Source organism: Scardinius erythrophthalmus (assembly GCF_964197995.2).
Source record: "Scardinius erythrophthalmus genome assembly, chromosome: 7".
NCBI lineage: Eukaryota > Metazoa > Chordata > Actinopteri > Cypriniformes > Leuciscidae > Scardinius > Scardinius erythrophthalmus.
Window position 1 is genome coordinate 7,774,598 of NC_138227.1, and position 14,257 is coordinate 7,788,854.

The 14,257-nt window shown below is 36.6% G+C and overlaps 2 protein-coding genes across 4 annotated transcripts; both read right to left on the bottom strand.

Moving 5' to 3' along the window:
- Nucleotides 1–376: 376 nt before the first annotated feature.
- LOC308693160 (uncharacterized protein) lies at nt 377–2,968 on the bottom strand. Of its 2 annotated transcripts, XR_014030414.1 has the most exons (3): nt 2,723–2,968; nt 1,623–1,871; nt 377–1,359 (listed from the first exon to the last, which is right to left on the bottom strand). XR_014030414.1 is itself a non-coding variant. In XM_081369949.1 (2 exons), the coding sequence occupies exons 1-2, from the start codon at nt 1,705–1,707 to the stop codon at nt 518–520; spliced, it is 927 nt and encodes a 308-aa protein (XP_081226075.1). In that variant the 5' UTR covers nt 1,708–1,871; the 3' UTR covers nt 463–517. The 2 variants fall into 2 exon arrangements, 1 of the variants encoding a protein (XP_081226075.1); XM_081369949.1 differs by lacking the exon at nt 2,723–2,968 and having other exon boundaries at nt 463–1,359.
- Nucleotides 2,969–8,909: 5,941 nt separating this feature from the next.
- On the bottom strand, nt 8,910–13,934 carry LOC308693522 (uncharacterized protein). 2 transcript variants are annotated; one of them, XR_014030465.1, is made up of 3 exons: nt 13,670–13,934; nt 12,528–12,776; nt 8,910–10,171 (listed from the first exon to the last, which is right to left on the bottom strand). XR_014030465.1 is itself a non-coding variant. In XM_081370445.1 (2 exons), exons 1-2 carry the CDS (start codon nt 12,610–12,612, stop codon nt 9,081–9,083), a joined length of 1,176 nt encoding a protein of 391 aa, XP_081226571.1. In that variant the 5' UTR covers nt 12,613–12,776; the 3' UTR covers nt 8,980–9,080. The 2 variants fall into 2 exon arrangements, 1 of the variants encoding a protein (XP_081226571.1); XM_081370445.1 differs by lacking the exon at nt 13,670–13,934 and having other exon boundaries at nt 8,980–10,171.
- Between the last annotated feature and the right edge of the window lie 323 nt (nt 13,935–14,257).

The window sequence follows — 14,257 nt, forward strand, 5'->3', positions numbered from 1 at the left end:
AGGGCAGCGAAGCAAGTGCATTCTGGGAGTTGTTGTCTTTCATCCACATAAGCCAAAAATACATTTTCTGGCTTTTCTCAGTCTAGAAAGCTCCAAATTCAAAAATAATTTCACATTTCTTCTACATAAATGACCCACTTTCAATACACATTCATGTCTCCACGGGTGAAATGACCCTTTAAATATGGATATTTTTTTACACAAACGCATCGCTGCGCTTCAGAAGGCCTTTATTAACCCCTGGAGATGCATGGAGCACTTTTATCATGGATAGATGCACTTTTATGGACTTCAAAAGAGAAACAGCCATTCACTGCCATTATAAAGCTTGGAAGAGCCATGCAGGACATTTTTTAATTTAATTCAGATTGTATTTGACTGAAAGAAGAATGTCTCTTTCTAGGTAACCAAGCTTTTCACCAAATTAACAAAATCTAGATGATATAGTGCTTTTATGAAAAACTCCATATTTTATCTCAATTTACTTTAATGTATTTTACATGAAAACGACTGTTGCTCACATAAAACATTTTTTCACATGTGCGTGAAAGCTTGATAAATGTTTAAAACTCTTCTCACACTGAGTACAGTAGTACGGATTTTCTCCAGTGTGAACTCGCTCATGAACTTTCAGGTGTGCAGACCGAGCAAAACTCTTGTCACAATATGAGCACTTGTAAGGTCTTTCTCCAGTATGAATTCTTTGGTGTTGTTTCAGATGGCCAGATGTAGTAAAACTCTTCCCACAGTCACAACACACATGATCTTTCACTCCATTATGTGTTTTCTGGTGTAGATTAAAAGTGTTAAGCCGTGAAAAACTCTTTCCACAGAGAGAACACACATAAGGCTTCTCATCTGAATGAACTATCATGTGACTTTTCAGATATTTTGACAAAATGAACTTTGCTCCACACTGATCGCAGTTAAATGGCTTTTCCCCAGAATGAACATGCAGATGATCTTTTAAACTGTTTGAATCTCTGAAACTCTTCTCACACTGAGTGCAGTGGTACGGCTTCTCTCCAGTATGAACTCGCTCATGTTCTTTCAGGTGTGCAGACCGAGCAAAACTCTTGTCACAAACTGAGCACTTGTAAGGTCTTTCTCCAGTATGAATTCTTTGGTGCTGTTTCAGATAGTCAGCTCTAGTAAAGCTCTTCCCACAGTCACAACACACATGATCTCTCACTTTATCATGTGTTTTCTGGTGCAGTTTAAAATTGTTCAGCTGTGAAAAACTCTTTCCACACTGAGAGCAGGAGTGCCGCTTATTGGCTTTTGTTCCTTGAGTTTGTAAGTCACAGCGTTTCTTTACGTCATTTAGTTTCTTTCTTTGCTCTGTCACTTCCATCTGGTCTAAAATAAACATATTAATCAGTTATAGTCAGTTCAATTAGGTTAAATGTGAGAATTAAAAACACTTAGCAAGCAAAAAACAAGACACCTGTCTGTATAAAGTATCTTCAATCTTTAATGTGCAAAGGTCAGTTCTGTCATTCACTTGTTAATACGATTACAAACGGGTTATGATCATTTAGATGCATTTTTCTATCATTTGTCATCCATATTTCAGAGCTACGAAAGCAGTCAACAATGAAGAATCAAGAATGGACACCAACCTATTTGTTCCTCAGTATCTTCATGTTTTATTCTGGATGGTTCTGGATCACTCATGTCTTCAATCTCCTCTTTAATAAACTCCATCTTTAACAGTCACACAGATTTCAGCTGCTAATCCTGGAGTTTGTCCTTCTCTTGTAGGATGATGGGAATATTCCCAGTATTTATTGGTGAATTGTTGTGGGAGGGGCTTCACTGCAGGTGTGAACTGTGATCACTGTGTGATACTGACGCCCACAGGACCAGATCTGGAAAAATCAAAGATATGTTACTGGACTTATACTGGATTACTTTAACAGTAAACACATATGGTGTCTTTGATTTGGTTCAAATATAGAGCATTTTGATGGTTACATATTAGTAGCATATAAAACAACAGTAAGTTGATTATTATTATGTAACCTAGTAAGGATGAAACCGGTTCTATTATTCAATTAATATCTAAACTAATCAGAAATATAACATAAGACGACAGAAATCAACCATCAATTAAGGGACTGAGAATGATGCACAAAAGGAAATAATCTAACACTTGACCATCAAAATGTGGATAACAAGTACAAGATTATGATCATTTAAATGTATTACATATTGCTCATAAATTAATTTAACTTATCATATATTGTCATTAACAGTTGAACTAAAGTTTTCTTATTTGGTATATTGTTGTGAGGGACACCAGATCTGCCAAATTCGAGTTTACTGAGTTTATACTAATACTGTAATAACAATAGCCTAATTGCAATTACATTACAGTTCTTAAATGAAATTACCATGTGTGCTTGATTTAAGAAAATAGAGCATTTTGATATGGTTATATAGTAGCATTTTAAATGGCTCTATGAAAGTTGTTCATTTTTATGTGACTCCAGATTTTATAAGGATGGAACAAGTCACAGGTTAAATTATTCGAATCATATATGAATTAAACAGGAATTTAACAAAGATAACAGAAATCATACACATACAGAGTAGCCTACAGACTGAATAGTGGCTGATCAAAACTAATGATTTAATTATCTGTACGTTACACTAAGGAAAATGTACATTTAGGCAACACAAATATAAATTCTAACATGATAAATATAACATCTCTGACCAGCAGACTGGAAATATACGACATCCAGAGAAAATATTCCACATTTGTTCTTCATTCACGATCGTTAACAGATCACTTTCAGCTTCAAATGGTAAAAGTTTCACGCTCGTCTTTTGTTTCTCGCGCTTCCCTCTTTTCACGTGTTCGACTGTTACATTCATTTTAGCGTCAAAAGAGACAACAAAAAGAAACAGAAAAGAGAGAAAACAAAAAGGGCTCTCGCGCTTCTCTCTTCTGCGCATGCTCAGTGCGCGCGGTATAATTTTTCTTAAAGGGGACGCATTCAGTAAATCACATCTCTGCTCTGTTATGGACCAAATCCACTATTATAATAATTAATAATGCTCAATAATTCACTCAATTACAGTTACAGTATTGTTTTTCTACATGTCTCTCTTATTATCAAAAGGTGTAATTTGCGGGTGGGACATGTCCCCACCACTTTTTGCCAGGGTCGATATTGCCCCTCCCCACCACTTTTTAAAACATCTCACAGCACGAATGTACCAATTCTACAAATAAATAAAACATCTTCAGTTAACTGGCAGAGCATTCATTTCGTTTGTTTTTTAAATAAGAGACGATCTAGCGCTGAAATTTGTTTTTTAAATCAAGTGGTCAAAGTGCTCGTTGCCGCTGCGATCTTCACTCGGACGCGCGCTTCAATCCATGGATATGGGGTGGCGCCAGATAATTTTTTTACGCATGTGCTGAGGGGGTGCTAGATCATTGACAGGGGAGCTGCGCAATTATAGGCTATATATATAAAATATTTAATATTCAATTATTTTAATGATCACAAAGTTTTAATGTTATTAAATTAGATGTATTATTAATAATAATGTTATTTCAACATAATATCTCGTTATTTCAACATAATATGTGTGTGCGACAAGCAAGATGTGCATTTGTAAATCCGATGACGCGTGCATTGTTTTATTAATAAATTAGTGTTTTCTGACAGTGTCGGCTGCAAAGATGAAGTTGACAATCGCCATATTCGTAGTGAACGCGCCTATAGTGAGAAATGCACATGGATAACATAATCAGAGAGTAGCCTTTTTATTTTCGTTTTGAATTATTTTGTTTAAAGACATTTAAAGCTTTGTGTATTTGATGTATTTCTCATGTCTGTGTGAGGCATACACTGAGTTTCGTTTAGTTAGGATGAGATGCGCTCCAGTTAACGTGCAATGCAAGTGACCGTGCGGGCGCCTCCATGATTATATTGTCTGTTATATTTGCTTCTTATTTATTAAATCCAGGCAATTGGTTGATGAAAAATTTATTCAAATTAAGATACAATTTATACAAAACGAAATTCACTTAAAAGAAAGGCTTTCTACAAAACAAAACTTAATGAAGTGGTCAAAATCATGTCTGACCCACTCTTTGTCTCTCGATATATTGGGCATCCTATCTTACTCGTGCTGTTCACTTTTCATAAATGAACATAAATGGAAAAAAATAACTTTATAATATTTTAACAAATATGAAACTAAATGCGCATTTTTAATGGCTACAACAGTATAGTAGGTCTACAGACTCTCTATTTGTACAAATTGCTGCACATTCATTTAATTCTGAATTTTGCACACATAAGTTGAAAGGCATTTGTTCAAATCAAGTTCATGGATAATTGTGCGTGCATTTATTAATCATTATGTTACTAAAATCATAACAAAGTAGGCTATGCTATGTACAAAAAATCAGAAGAGCCCAGAATATGAACGCAACCTTTAATTACACGTTAAGCATTTTCCTCCCATAGAAAACCATTATAAGAACGCTTAATGTGGCTTAATGCAGATTAGAATGTCCCCTTATTATGTCGAAATAACGACTTCTTATGTCAAAATAACGAGATATTATGTTGAAATGACGACTTAATATCTCGAAATAACAAGATAAGTTTTCTTTTTCTTTTTTTCAAAATGCGGTTCAGGGCTTCCATAGAATACAGCCTGAATATAATTGCTTCCAGAAATTATTTTTGGGGGTGCTATCGGGGTGCTTTGGTATTTCTTGGGGGTGCTGAAGCACCTGCTAGCCCCTCCCTAGCACCGCCCATGCCATGGATACTCTCTATTCGTTCTGGTGAAATCACAAAACATAATGCACACAAACGTGTCCCTGCTTGATATACAACCACTGATGAATATAATCGGTAAAAAAAAAAAAAAAAAAAAAATATATATATATATATATATATATATATATATATACGAGAAAAAAAAAACACTACGCGGGTGCGGATTAGAACCCAGAACCTCTGACACGGTGTAGCCCCATGTAGCCTACTATTTAAATCGATTGCTTGACATCGTAATGTTATTGTACATATGATTTATCATTGTATTAGCAACCCCACCCCACCTGTCCCACCCCACCTGTCCCACCCACTTAAAACAAAGTTATGCCATTGCTTATTATACAATTGCAGCTTAATTACAGGATGTTCTTTTGAATACATGCAGATATACAGCAGTGGCGAGGCCAGAAACTTTAAAGAGAGTGGATCTCGGTGAATTAGATTAGACCTCAATGTTAAACGTGGTTTATTGTCAGCCAACAGTTTCATGAAAACAAAATCCATTTAAACCTTTATTTAACCAGGAAAGAAAACTCACTGAGATTAAAAGTTATTTTACAGCAGTGTCCTGGCCAAGATAGGCAGCTGAGTTTAAATAGACATTTATACATCAAAGTTACGACATACAAAAACTTAATTAAAAAACTTAATTAAATATAAACATAAAACATCCAACTGGTTAAACATTTACACACCATTAATTTTCTCTGAAGATTACTTGCTAAAAATTTAAATTGACTACAAGACACCAAATTTGTTCTGTTCAGTTCTGGCAAAAGGCACACACAGATTGTAATTGATTCAGGGAGTAATGAGTAATTGCCAGGCAGTTTCTGTTTAATAAAACAGCAAAGATAAGAGGGCAGATAACCCAATATAGCTTTATAAATAAACAAATACCAGTGCATTTTTCTTCTAATATTCAACAAAGGCCAACCAACCATTATGTATAGATCACAATGGTGTGTTTGAAATCTACAATCTGTTATGAATCTCAGAGCACCGGTACAAAGCATCCAGAGAGACAAGAAGATAAGAGGGAGTGTGCTAATACACTACATCCCCATAGTAAAAAAAAGTAGCAGACACTAGTTTCTTCCTCGCATTAAATAAAAAGTAATCACTTGTTTCTAAAATAAAATCTTAATTTTCTCTTGAGTTGTTGCCTCAGATATTCGATATGTGTTATCGATAATAATACCGAGGTATTTGTATTCTGATACTGATGTAATCAGACTCCCCTGAGAAATCAAAATAAAGATTGAAATTTCACTGGAAATTTTAGAGTTTGAAAATAACATTCATTTAGTTTTTTTTAGCATTTAAGACCAGCTTCAAGGCCCAAAACCTATTTTGGATTATATCGAAAGCAGATTGTAAAAAAGCCACAGATTGCTGCTTAGAGGAAGCTGAACAATATATAATAGTATTTCTAACTACTGCCACAACACAGTGGTCACTGATATCATTGCGAATACAGAAACTGAAGAGTATTTATATGGGACATTTGTAATGACAAGATCTATTAGAGTAGATTTTTCCTGAGATTTCGAGTCAGGCTTAGTGGGTGAGTCTACTGAAGGGGGTGGATTGGAATCCACTGCTGCTTCAATGTATATGTAATGAGTGATTATAATCAAGGTATTAATCAATACTTTTCCTTCCAAATATCACATGAGTTGAATGACTTCTCTGGAGATTTTACTTTGTTATAGAAGTTACCAGTGTGATTACAGAAATGTTTGTTTCATGTATTCTTTAATGTCTGTATTTGATATTTGAATGCAGTAACATTGCTTGCCTATTTATCCCGGCTTCCAGAAATGAAATAGGGACTGGTTTTGTGTTTGAGAAAGGTCTTCAACATGTTAAAACTCATAGGGGTCATTGAAGTCTATAGTTTAAGGGACCATTTGTCAGTTAAAGCCTATATTTTCCATGTAGACCAAAGTGTCCTATCCTGAGAGAAAGAACTTATCTTGATGTTTTGAGACGAGACTCCTGTTTATAGTTAGAGCCTGGCCAAATCCAACCTTGGAAAAGATGTGTGTCGGTGTGTGTGTTAGTCTTCTTGCTTACAGGTTAAGGAACCTCTGGCATTATTGGAGATTGACTGAGTTGTTGTTCGAGACATGCTGGCACCCAGCCACCCAAAATTGCGACCTGGAAGGTCACGACGTGCCTAACGTCAGGGTCTGAGTGTCAGCGGCATATGGAGATATGCTTCTGTCTATCTGTATATGTGTGGAAAATTACTGTTTATCAATTTCTTAGCCAATCAGAATCATTCAATAACGTAGCTTAGACCTTGGAAATGGTATAACTGCTGTGATCTTTGTAACTGTAAGAGGAGCGGCCTACGAACTCCTGTGTGAGTCTTGAAGCTGAATTTCTGCTGATGAAACTGCAAACTATCTCCAGTAAAACTTTTCTTCAATTTTTTATAATTCTGACTCTGGGTCTTCTTTCAAACATCTGGTCCTTGGGTCCTAAACTGTTAACCCCTAACACTACCAATTGAAAAAGATTTAGGGCCCTATTTTAATGATCTGAAACGCAAGTATCAAGAGCGAAGCGCAAGTAACTTTGTGGGCGGGTTTTGGGCGCTGTTGCTATTATACCGATGGGATAAATGACTCTTGCGCCCGACCAATCAGAGCGTCATCTCAAATTCCCTTTAAGAGCAGGCGTGCTTGTTCCATGGCGGGTTGCTATTATAACGGCGGATTTGCCAGGCGCGCGCCAGGAGCGGTTGACAGCCGAGGAGACCGACGTTCTCGTCAGGGCCATAAAAGACAGAGAAGTGACACTGGGTTACAGAGAAGTTACCGTTTTTGCATCTTTCACACTGGGCTTGTTTGCTGTGGTCCGAGCCCGAGTAAACTGCCCGTGTGAAAGCACCCTTAAAGGAGTAGTTCACCCAAAAATGAAAATTATCCAATGATTTACTCACCCTCAAGTCATCCTAGGTTTATATGACATTCTTCTTATAGACAAATACAATCAGAATTATAATGGCAATGAATGGATGTTTATGTTTTGAAGTCCATAAAAGTGCATCTATCATCTATATAATAAAAGTGATCCACACTGCTCTGGGGGGTAAATAAAGGCCTTCTGAAGCAAAACGATGAGTTTGTGTTAGAAAAATATTAATAATTAACATGTTAATAAGTAAAATTCTAGCTTCAGGCCAAACGGCCATACACAGTATGCGCAACTCATAACATCAGAAGTAGCGTAGTACGTCATGGCGTAGCGAAAATATCAGCAGTACGTCACATTACTCGCATAAGTTGCGCTTTACATTTAAGTGGAATCCGTATGTTCGTTTAGCCGGAAGCTAGATATTTTACTTTATAAAGTCTTAAATATGGATATTTTTTTACACAAACGCATCGCTGCGCTTCAGAAGGCCTTTATTAACCCCCGGAGATGCATGGAGCACTTTTATCATGGATAGATGCACTTTTATGAACTTCAAAAGAGAAACAGCCATTCACTGCCATTATAAAGCTTGGAAGAGCCAGGACATTTTTTTATATAACTCTGATTGTATTCGTCTGAAAGAAGAATGTCATATACACCTAGGATGACTTGAGGGTGAATAAATCATGGGCTAATTTTCATTTTTGGGTGAACTATCCATTTAACTGAAAACAACCTGACAAAATGTCTTGAGGTCTAGTAACCGGAGTATAACTGTGCACATCCAAGGTGAAACATTACCAGCTCAGGTGTGCATTATTTTCTAAAAATTCAAAGGCCGGTCGTCAATTATTCCTTACTTATGCAGATATGTATCACCAGATGCCCCACATCTTTTATTATCTGGCTTGGATGAAATCTGAGAGCTTTCTGTCCCTCCATTGACAGCTATGCAATAACCACTTTACTACTTCAAAAAAGTTCATAAAGAGGTCATAAAAATAATCCATATGAATCCAGCGGTTTAGTCAAACATTTTCTGAAGAGACACGGTCGCTATATATGATGAAAAGATTGAAATTAGGCTCTCAGATTTCATCAAAAAGATCTTCATTTGTGCTTTAAAGATGAACGAAAGTCTTACAGGTTTGGAACTACAATGAGGTTGAGTAATTATGACAGAATTTTTATTTTTGGCTGAACTATCCCTTTAAGTCTTTCTAGGTAACCAAGCTTTTCACCAAATTAACAAAATCTAGATGATATAGTGCTTTTATGAAAAACTCCATATTTTATCTCAGTTTACTTTAATGTATTTTACATGAAAACGAATGTTGCTCACATAAAACATTTTTTCATATGTGCGTGAAGGCTTGATAAATGTTTAAAACTCTTCTCACACTGAGTACAGTAGTACGGCTTCTCTTCAGTATGAACTCGCTCGTGAACTTTCAGGGTTCCAGACAAAGTGAAACTCTTGTCACAATATGAGCACTTGTAAGGTTTTTCTCCAGTATGAATTCTTTGGTGCCGTTTCAGACATTCAGCTCTAGTAAAGCTCTTCCCACAGTCACAACACACATGATCTTTCACTTCATCATGTGTTTTCTGGTGCTGTTTAAAACTGATTAGTCGTGAAAAACTCTTTCCACAGAGAGAACACACATAAGGCCTCTCATCTGAATGAACTATCATGTGACTTTTCAGATGTTTTGATAAAATGAACTTTGCTCCACACTGTTCACAGTTAAATGACTTTTCCCCAGAGTGAACGCGCAGATGATCTTTTAAACTGTTTGAATCTTTGAAACTCTTCTCACACTGAGTACAGTGGTACGGCTTCTCTCCAGTATGAACTCGCTCATGTACTTTCAGGTGTCCAGACCGAGCAAAACTCTTGTCACAAACTGAGCACTTGTAAGGTTTTTCTCCAGTATGAATTCGTTGGTGCTGTTTCAGATAGTCAGCTCTAGTAAAGCTCTTCCCACAGTCACAACACACATGATCTTTCACTTCATCATGTGTTTTCTGGTGCTGTTTAAAACTGTTCAGCCTTGAAAAACTCTTTCCACAGAGAGAACACACATAAGGCCTCTCATCTGAATGAACTATCAGGTGTGTTTTAAGATGTGATGATGAAATAAAATCTTTGCCACACTGATCACAGTTGAATGTTTTTTCTCCAGAGTGATGGAGCAGATGAAGATTGAGACCTGATGCTTGAGAAAAACTCTTTCCACACTGAGTGCATGTATACGGTTTCTCTCCAGTGTGAATTCTCATGTGTTTTTCAAGGTCTCCCTTTTGGAAACTCTTTCCACACTGTGAGCAGGAGTGCAGCTTTTTGGCTTTTGTTCCTTGAGTTTGTAAGTCACAGTGTTTCTTTACGTCATTTAGTTTCTGTCTTTGCTCCGTCACTTCCATCTGGTCTAAAATAAACATATTAATCAGTTAGAATCAGTTCAATAAGGTTATATGTGAGAATTAAAAACACTTAGCAAGTAGAAAACAAGACACCTGTCTGCATAAAGTCTCTTTAATGTGCAAAGTTCGGCTCTGTCATTCACTTGTTAATGCGATTAAAACTGGGTTATGATCATTTAGATGCATTTCTCTATCATTTGTCATCCATATTAAAGAGTAGGGGTGCACGATATTGACAAAAAGTGATATTGCGATATCGATAATGAATATTGCGATATCGATATTAATTTAGATATTTTTAAACATATGTAAAACTACAAAAGTTGTGGGAAAACGCATCAAAATAGATTCATAACAAATAAAACAAGTTTTCTTACAACCAAAGGTTTATTGAGCGCATTCGAGACGGATTTGAATCTGATCGCTGAAACCACATCAGGAGGAGATCTGGGCCGCCTTCCAGACGAAACTGGACGAAGTGTAAATGCATCTGGTTGTTGAAACCACATGTAAAATGTACTCCTTCCAAAAACACTAAAAAATAAACGCGTGAGAACGCGCTACATGTCATGATATGGCCAGATATGACGACGCTACGTCTGCAACACGCATCACCGCATGAGCAGCTGAGCATCTACCGGTATTCATCAAGCCAAACGCGCAACTCGCATTCGCAAATAAAAGTGAAAGTAAGTCGCAGATGCTTTACACACAAGTTATCTTCATTAAAAGTAAAGAAGCGAAATTATCTTACCAGGGCTGTTGCCGTTCTCTATTATTGCGGTATTTGATTTTGACATTTAGCTGATGATCAATAAAATGCAGCTCATAACTGTGTTCGGTGACGTGAACTCCATTAAATCTGCATATAGCGCTGGAATTGAAGATCGGATTTATATCCGTTTTGCAAAAAAACACATTTATGTGACCTGGGGCCGTATTCACAAAGCATTTTATCTTACCACTAGGAGTACTCCTAAATCGCACTAAAAGATTTTAGCTAGGAGTTTTCTCTTAAAAGTTATTCACAATGCCTTTCAGACCTACTCTTAGTAAAGAAAAATGACAACTCCTAAACTAAGAGTGAGTCTTTGTTGCTATGGATGACGTCATTACTCATGCACGAGCTTGACTGAAGTGACCACCTTGATTGGCTGATGATTGTAACGCGGGAATGATTCCAAACCCCTCCCCTACGATGATGAGTGACAGGTGACAGGTCTGAGAATGCGTGCGCTACACAAGTAGTGCGAAGGACGAAGATGATGAATAACTGAATAAATAGCCTAAATGAATAAAGAGTAAGGAAAAACAAATAGCCTAGTAGCCTAATGAAACATATGGATTGATGCAATATCTTTGCAACGTTATTGAATTAATCTGTCACTATATGCCTCTGCCTACGTTTGCAAAGAGAAGAACATTTTAATTTGATTCACAATCAAACGTTACAATTAGTTTACATGCAATGAATGAGTAGCCTAGTTTTGGTTGTTGTTGGTGGCGTTATTGCATCCCTAGTTATGCCTACAATGCAAAATTGTTCCCTCGCGATTGGAAGCTCCTGTAGCCGCCGCATACGCATTTCAAAACATCGCAACGTGAAATGCCACAAAAAGCGGTTTGTGAATAGGTCTTAGTGAGTTAGGAGTCCTCTCGACTTCTTTTAAGCTGTCCCAGGCTTAGGTGCTACTTTTAGGGCTAAAATGCTTTGTGAATTACTCTTAGTCAAAAAAATTAGGAGTCCTAAAGTTACGAGTGACACGCCCATTATTTTTAGGAGTTGCTCCTAAATTCGCCAGTTAGGAGCTACTTTTAGCCTTAAAATTCTTTGTGAATACGGCCCCAGGTGTAAAAGGAATCGTTTTGATAAATCAGATAGCTATCCGATCTGTGATAACGCATGAAGTGGCCAGGTGGCCTGATGTTTATACTTGCGCGCTGGTGTGTGCGCGACTGCGCGTCAAGTGTGTGTGTGTGTGTGTGTGTGTGTGTGGTAGAGCAAGGGAGAAGTGAGAGAGTGACGGCGATTAGCTTTGGAGCGACTCCTGTTCTTTCTGACCACTGTTGGAAATCTGTAGCATGAAAAGAAAACCCTCTCCTTGATTTCATGTTTATGGAGAAGTAGAACCAGGAAATCAGTCGAGGGAAATGCGTTTATATACTGTCTATGGGGAAATGCAACGGTGCATGTCGGACGGGACGCATCATAAACAAAATATCGCATAAATATCGCGAGACTTTCGATATGATATCGGGCAACGTGATATCGCGATAACGATATTGATTCGATATATCCTGCACCCCTATTACAGAGCTACAAAAGCAGTCAACAATGAAGAATCAAGAATGGACACCAACCTATTTGTTCCTCAGTATCTTCATGTTTTATTCTGGATGGTTCTGGATCACTCATGTCTTCAATCTCCTCTTTAATAAACTCCATCTTTAACAGTCACACAGATTTCAGCTGCTACTCCTGGAGTTTGTCCTTCTCTTGTAGGATGATGGGAATATTCCCAGTATTTATTGGTGAATTGTTGTGTGAGGGGCTTCACTGCAGGTGTGAACTGTGATCACTGTGTGATACTGACGCCCACAGGACCAGACCTGGAAAAATCAAAGATAAGTTACTGAACTTATACTGGATTACTTAAACAGTAAACACATATGGTGTCTTTGATTTGGTTCAAATATAGCGCATTTTGATGGTTACATATTAGTAGCATATAAAACAACAGTAGGTTGATAATTTTAATGTAACCTAGAATATAATAAGGATGAAACAGGTTCTATTATTCAATTCATATCTAAACTAATCAGAAATATAACATAAGATGACAGAAATCAACCATCAATTAAGGGACTGAGAATGATGCACAAAAGGAAATAATCTAACACTTGACCATCAAAATGTGGATAACAAGTACAATACAATATTATGATCATTTAAATTTATTACATATTGCTCATAAATTAATTTAACTTATCATATATTGTAATTAACAGTTGAACTAAGGCTTTCTTATTTGGTGAATTGTTGTTAGGGACACACAAGATCTAGCAAATTCGAGTTTACTGAGTTTATACTGAAATACTGTAATAATTACAGTTCTTAAATTAAATGACCATGTGTGCTTGATTTAAAAAATATAGAGCATTTTGATATGGTTATATAATAGTAGCCTGTTAAACGGCTCTATATGAAGGTTGTTCATTTTTATGAGACTCCAGATTTTATATTTATAAGGATGAAACCATAGACTGTAAAAAATAGGATGAAACATGTCACAGGTTAAATTATTCGAATCAAATATGAATTAAACAGGAATTTAACAAAGATTATAACAGAAATAATACACATACAGAGTAACGTTACAGACTGAATAGAGGCTGGTCAAAACTAATGAGTTAATTATCTGTAGGCTACGTTACACTAAGAACAATGTACATTTAGGCAACCCAAATATAAATTCTAATATGATAAATATAACATCTCCGACCTGCAGACTGGAAATATAAGACATCCAGTTAAAATATTCCACATTTGTCCTTCATTCACGATCGTTAACAGCGTCACTTTCAGCTTCAACTGGTTAAAGTTTCACGCTCGTCTTTTGTTTCTCGCGCTTCTCTCTTTTCACGTGTTCGACTGTTACATTCATTTTAGCGTCAAAAGCAGTCTATGGTCAAAAGAGATAACGAAAAGAAGAAGAGAGAAGAGAGAAAACAAAAAGGCTCTCGCGCTTCTCTCTTCTGCGCATGCTCAGTGCGCGCGGTGTCATTTGTTAAAGGGGCCGCATTCAGTAAATCACATCTCCGCTCTGTTATGGACCTAATCCTCCTAATCCTTATTAATTATAATAATTAGTAACGCTCAATAATAATAAATATAATCAACAATATATTCACCTTCACTCAATTTCAGTTATTTTTGGTATTGTTTTTCTACATGTCTCTCTTATTATGCAATTGCAGCCTAATTACATGATCTTCTTTTGAATACATGCAGATATACAGCAGTGGCAAGGCCATAAACTTTAAAGAGAGTGGATCTCTGTGAATTAGATTAGACCTCAATGTTAAACGTG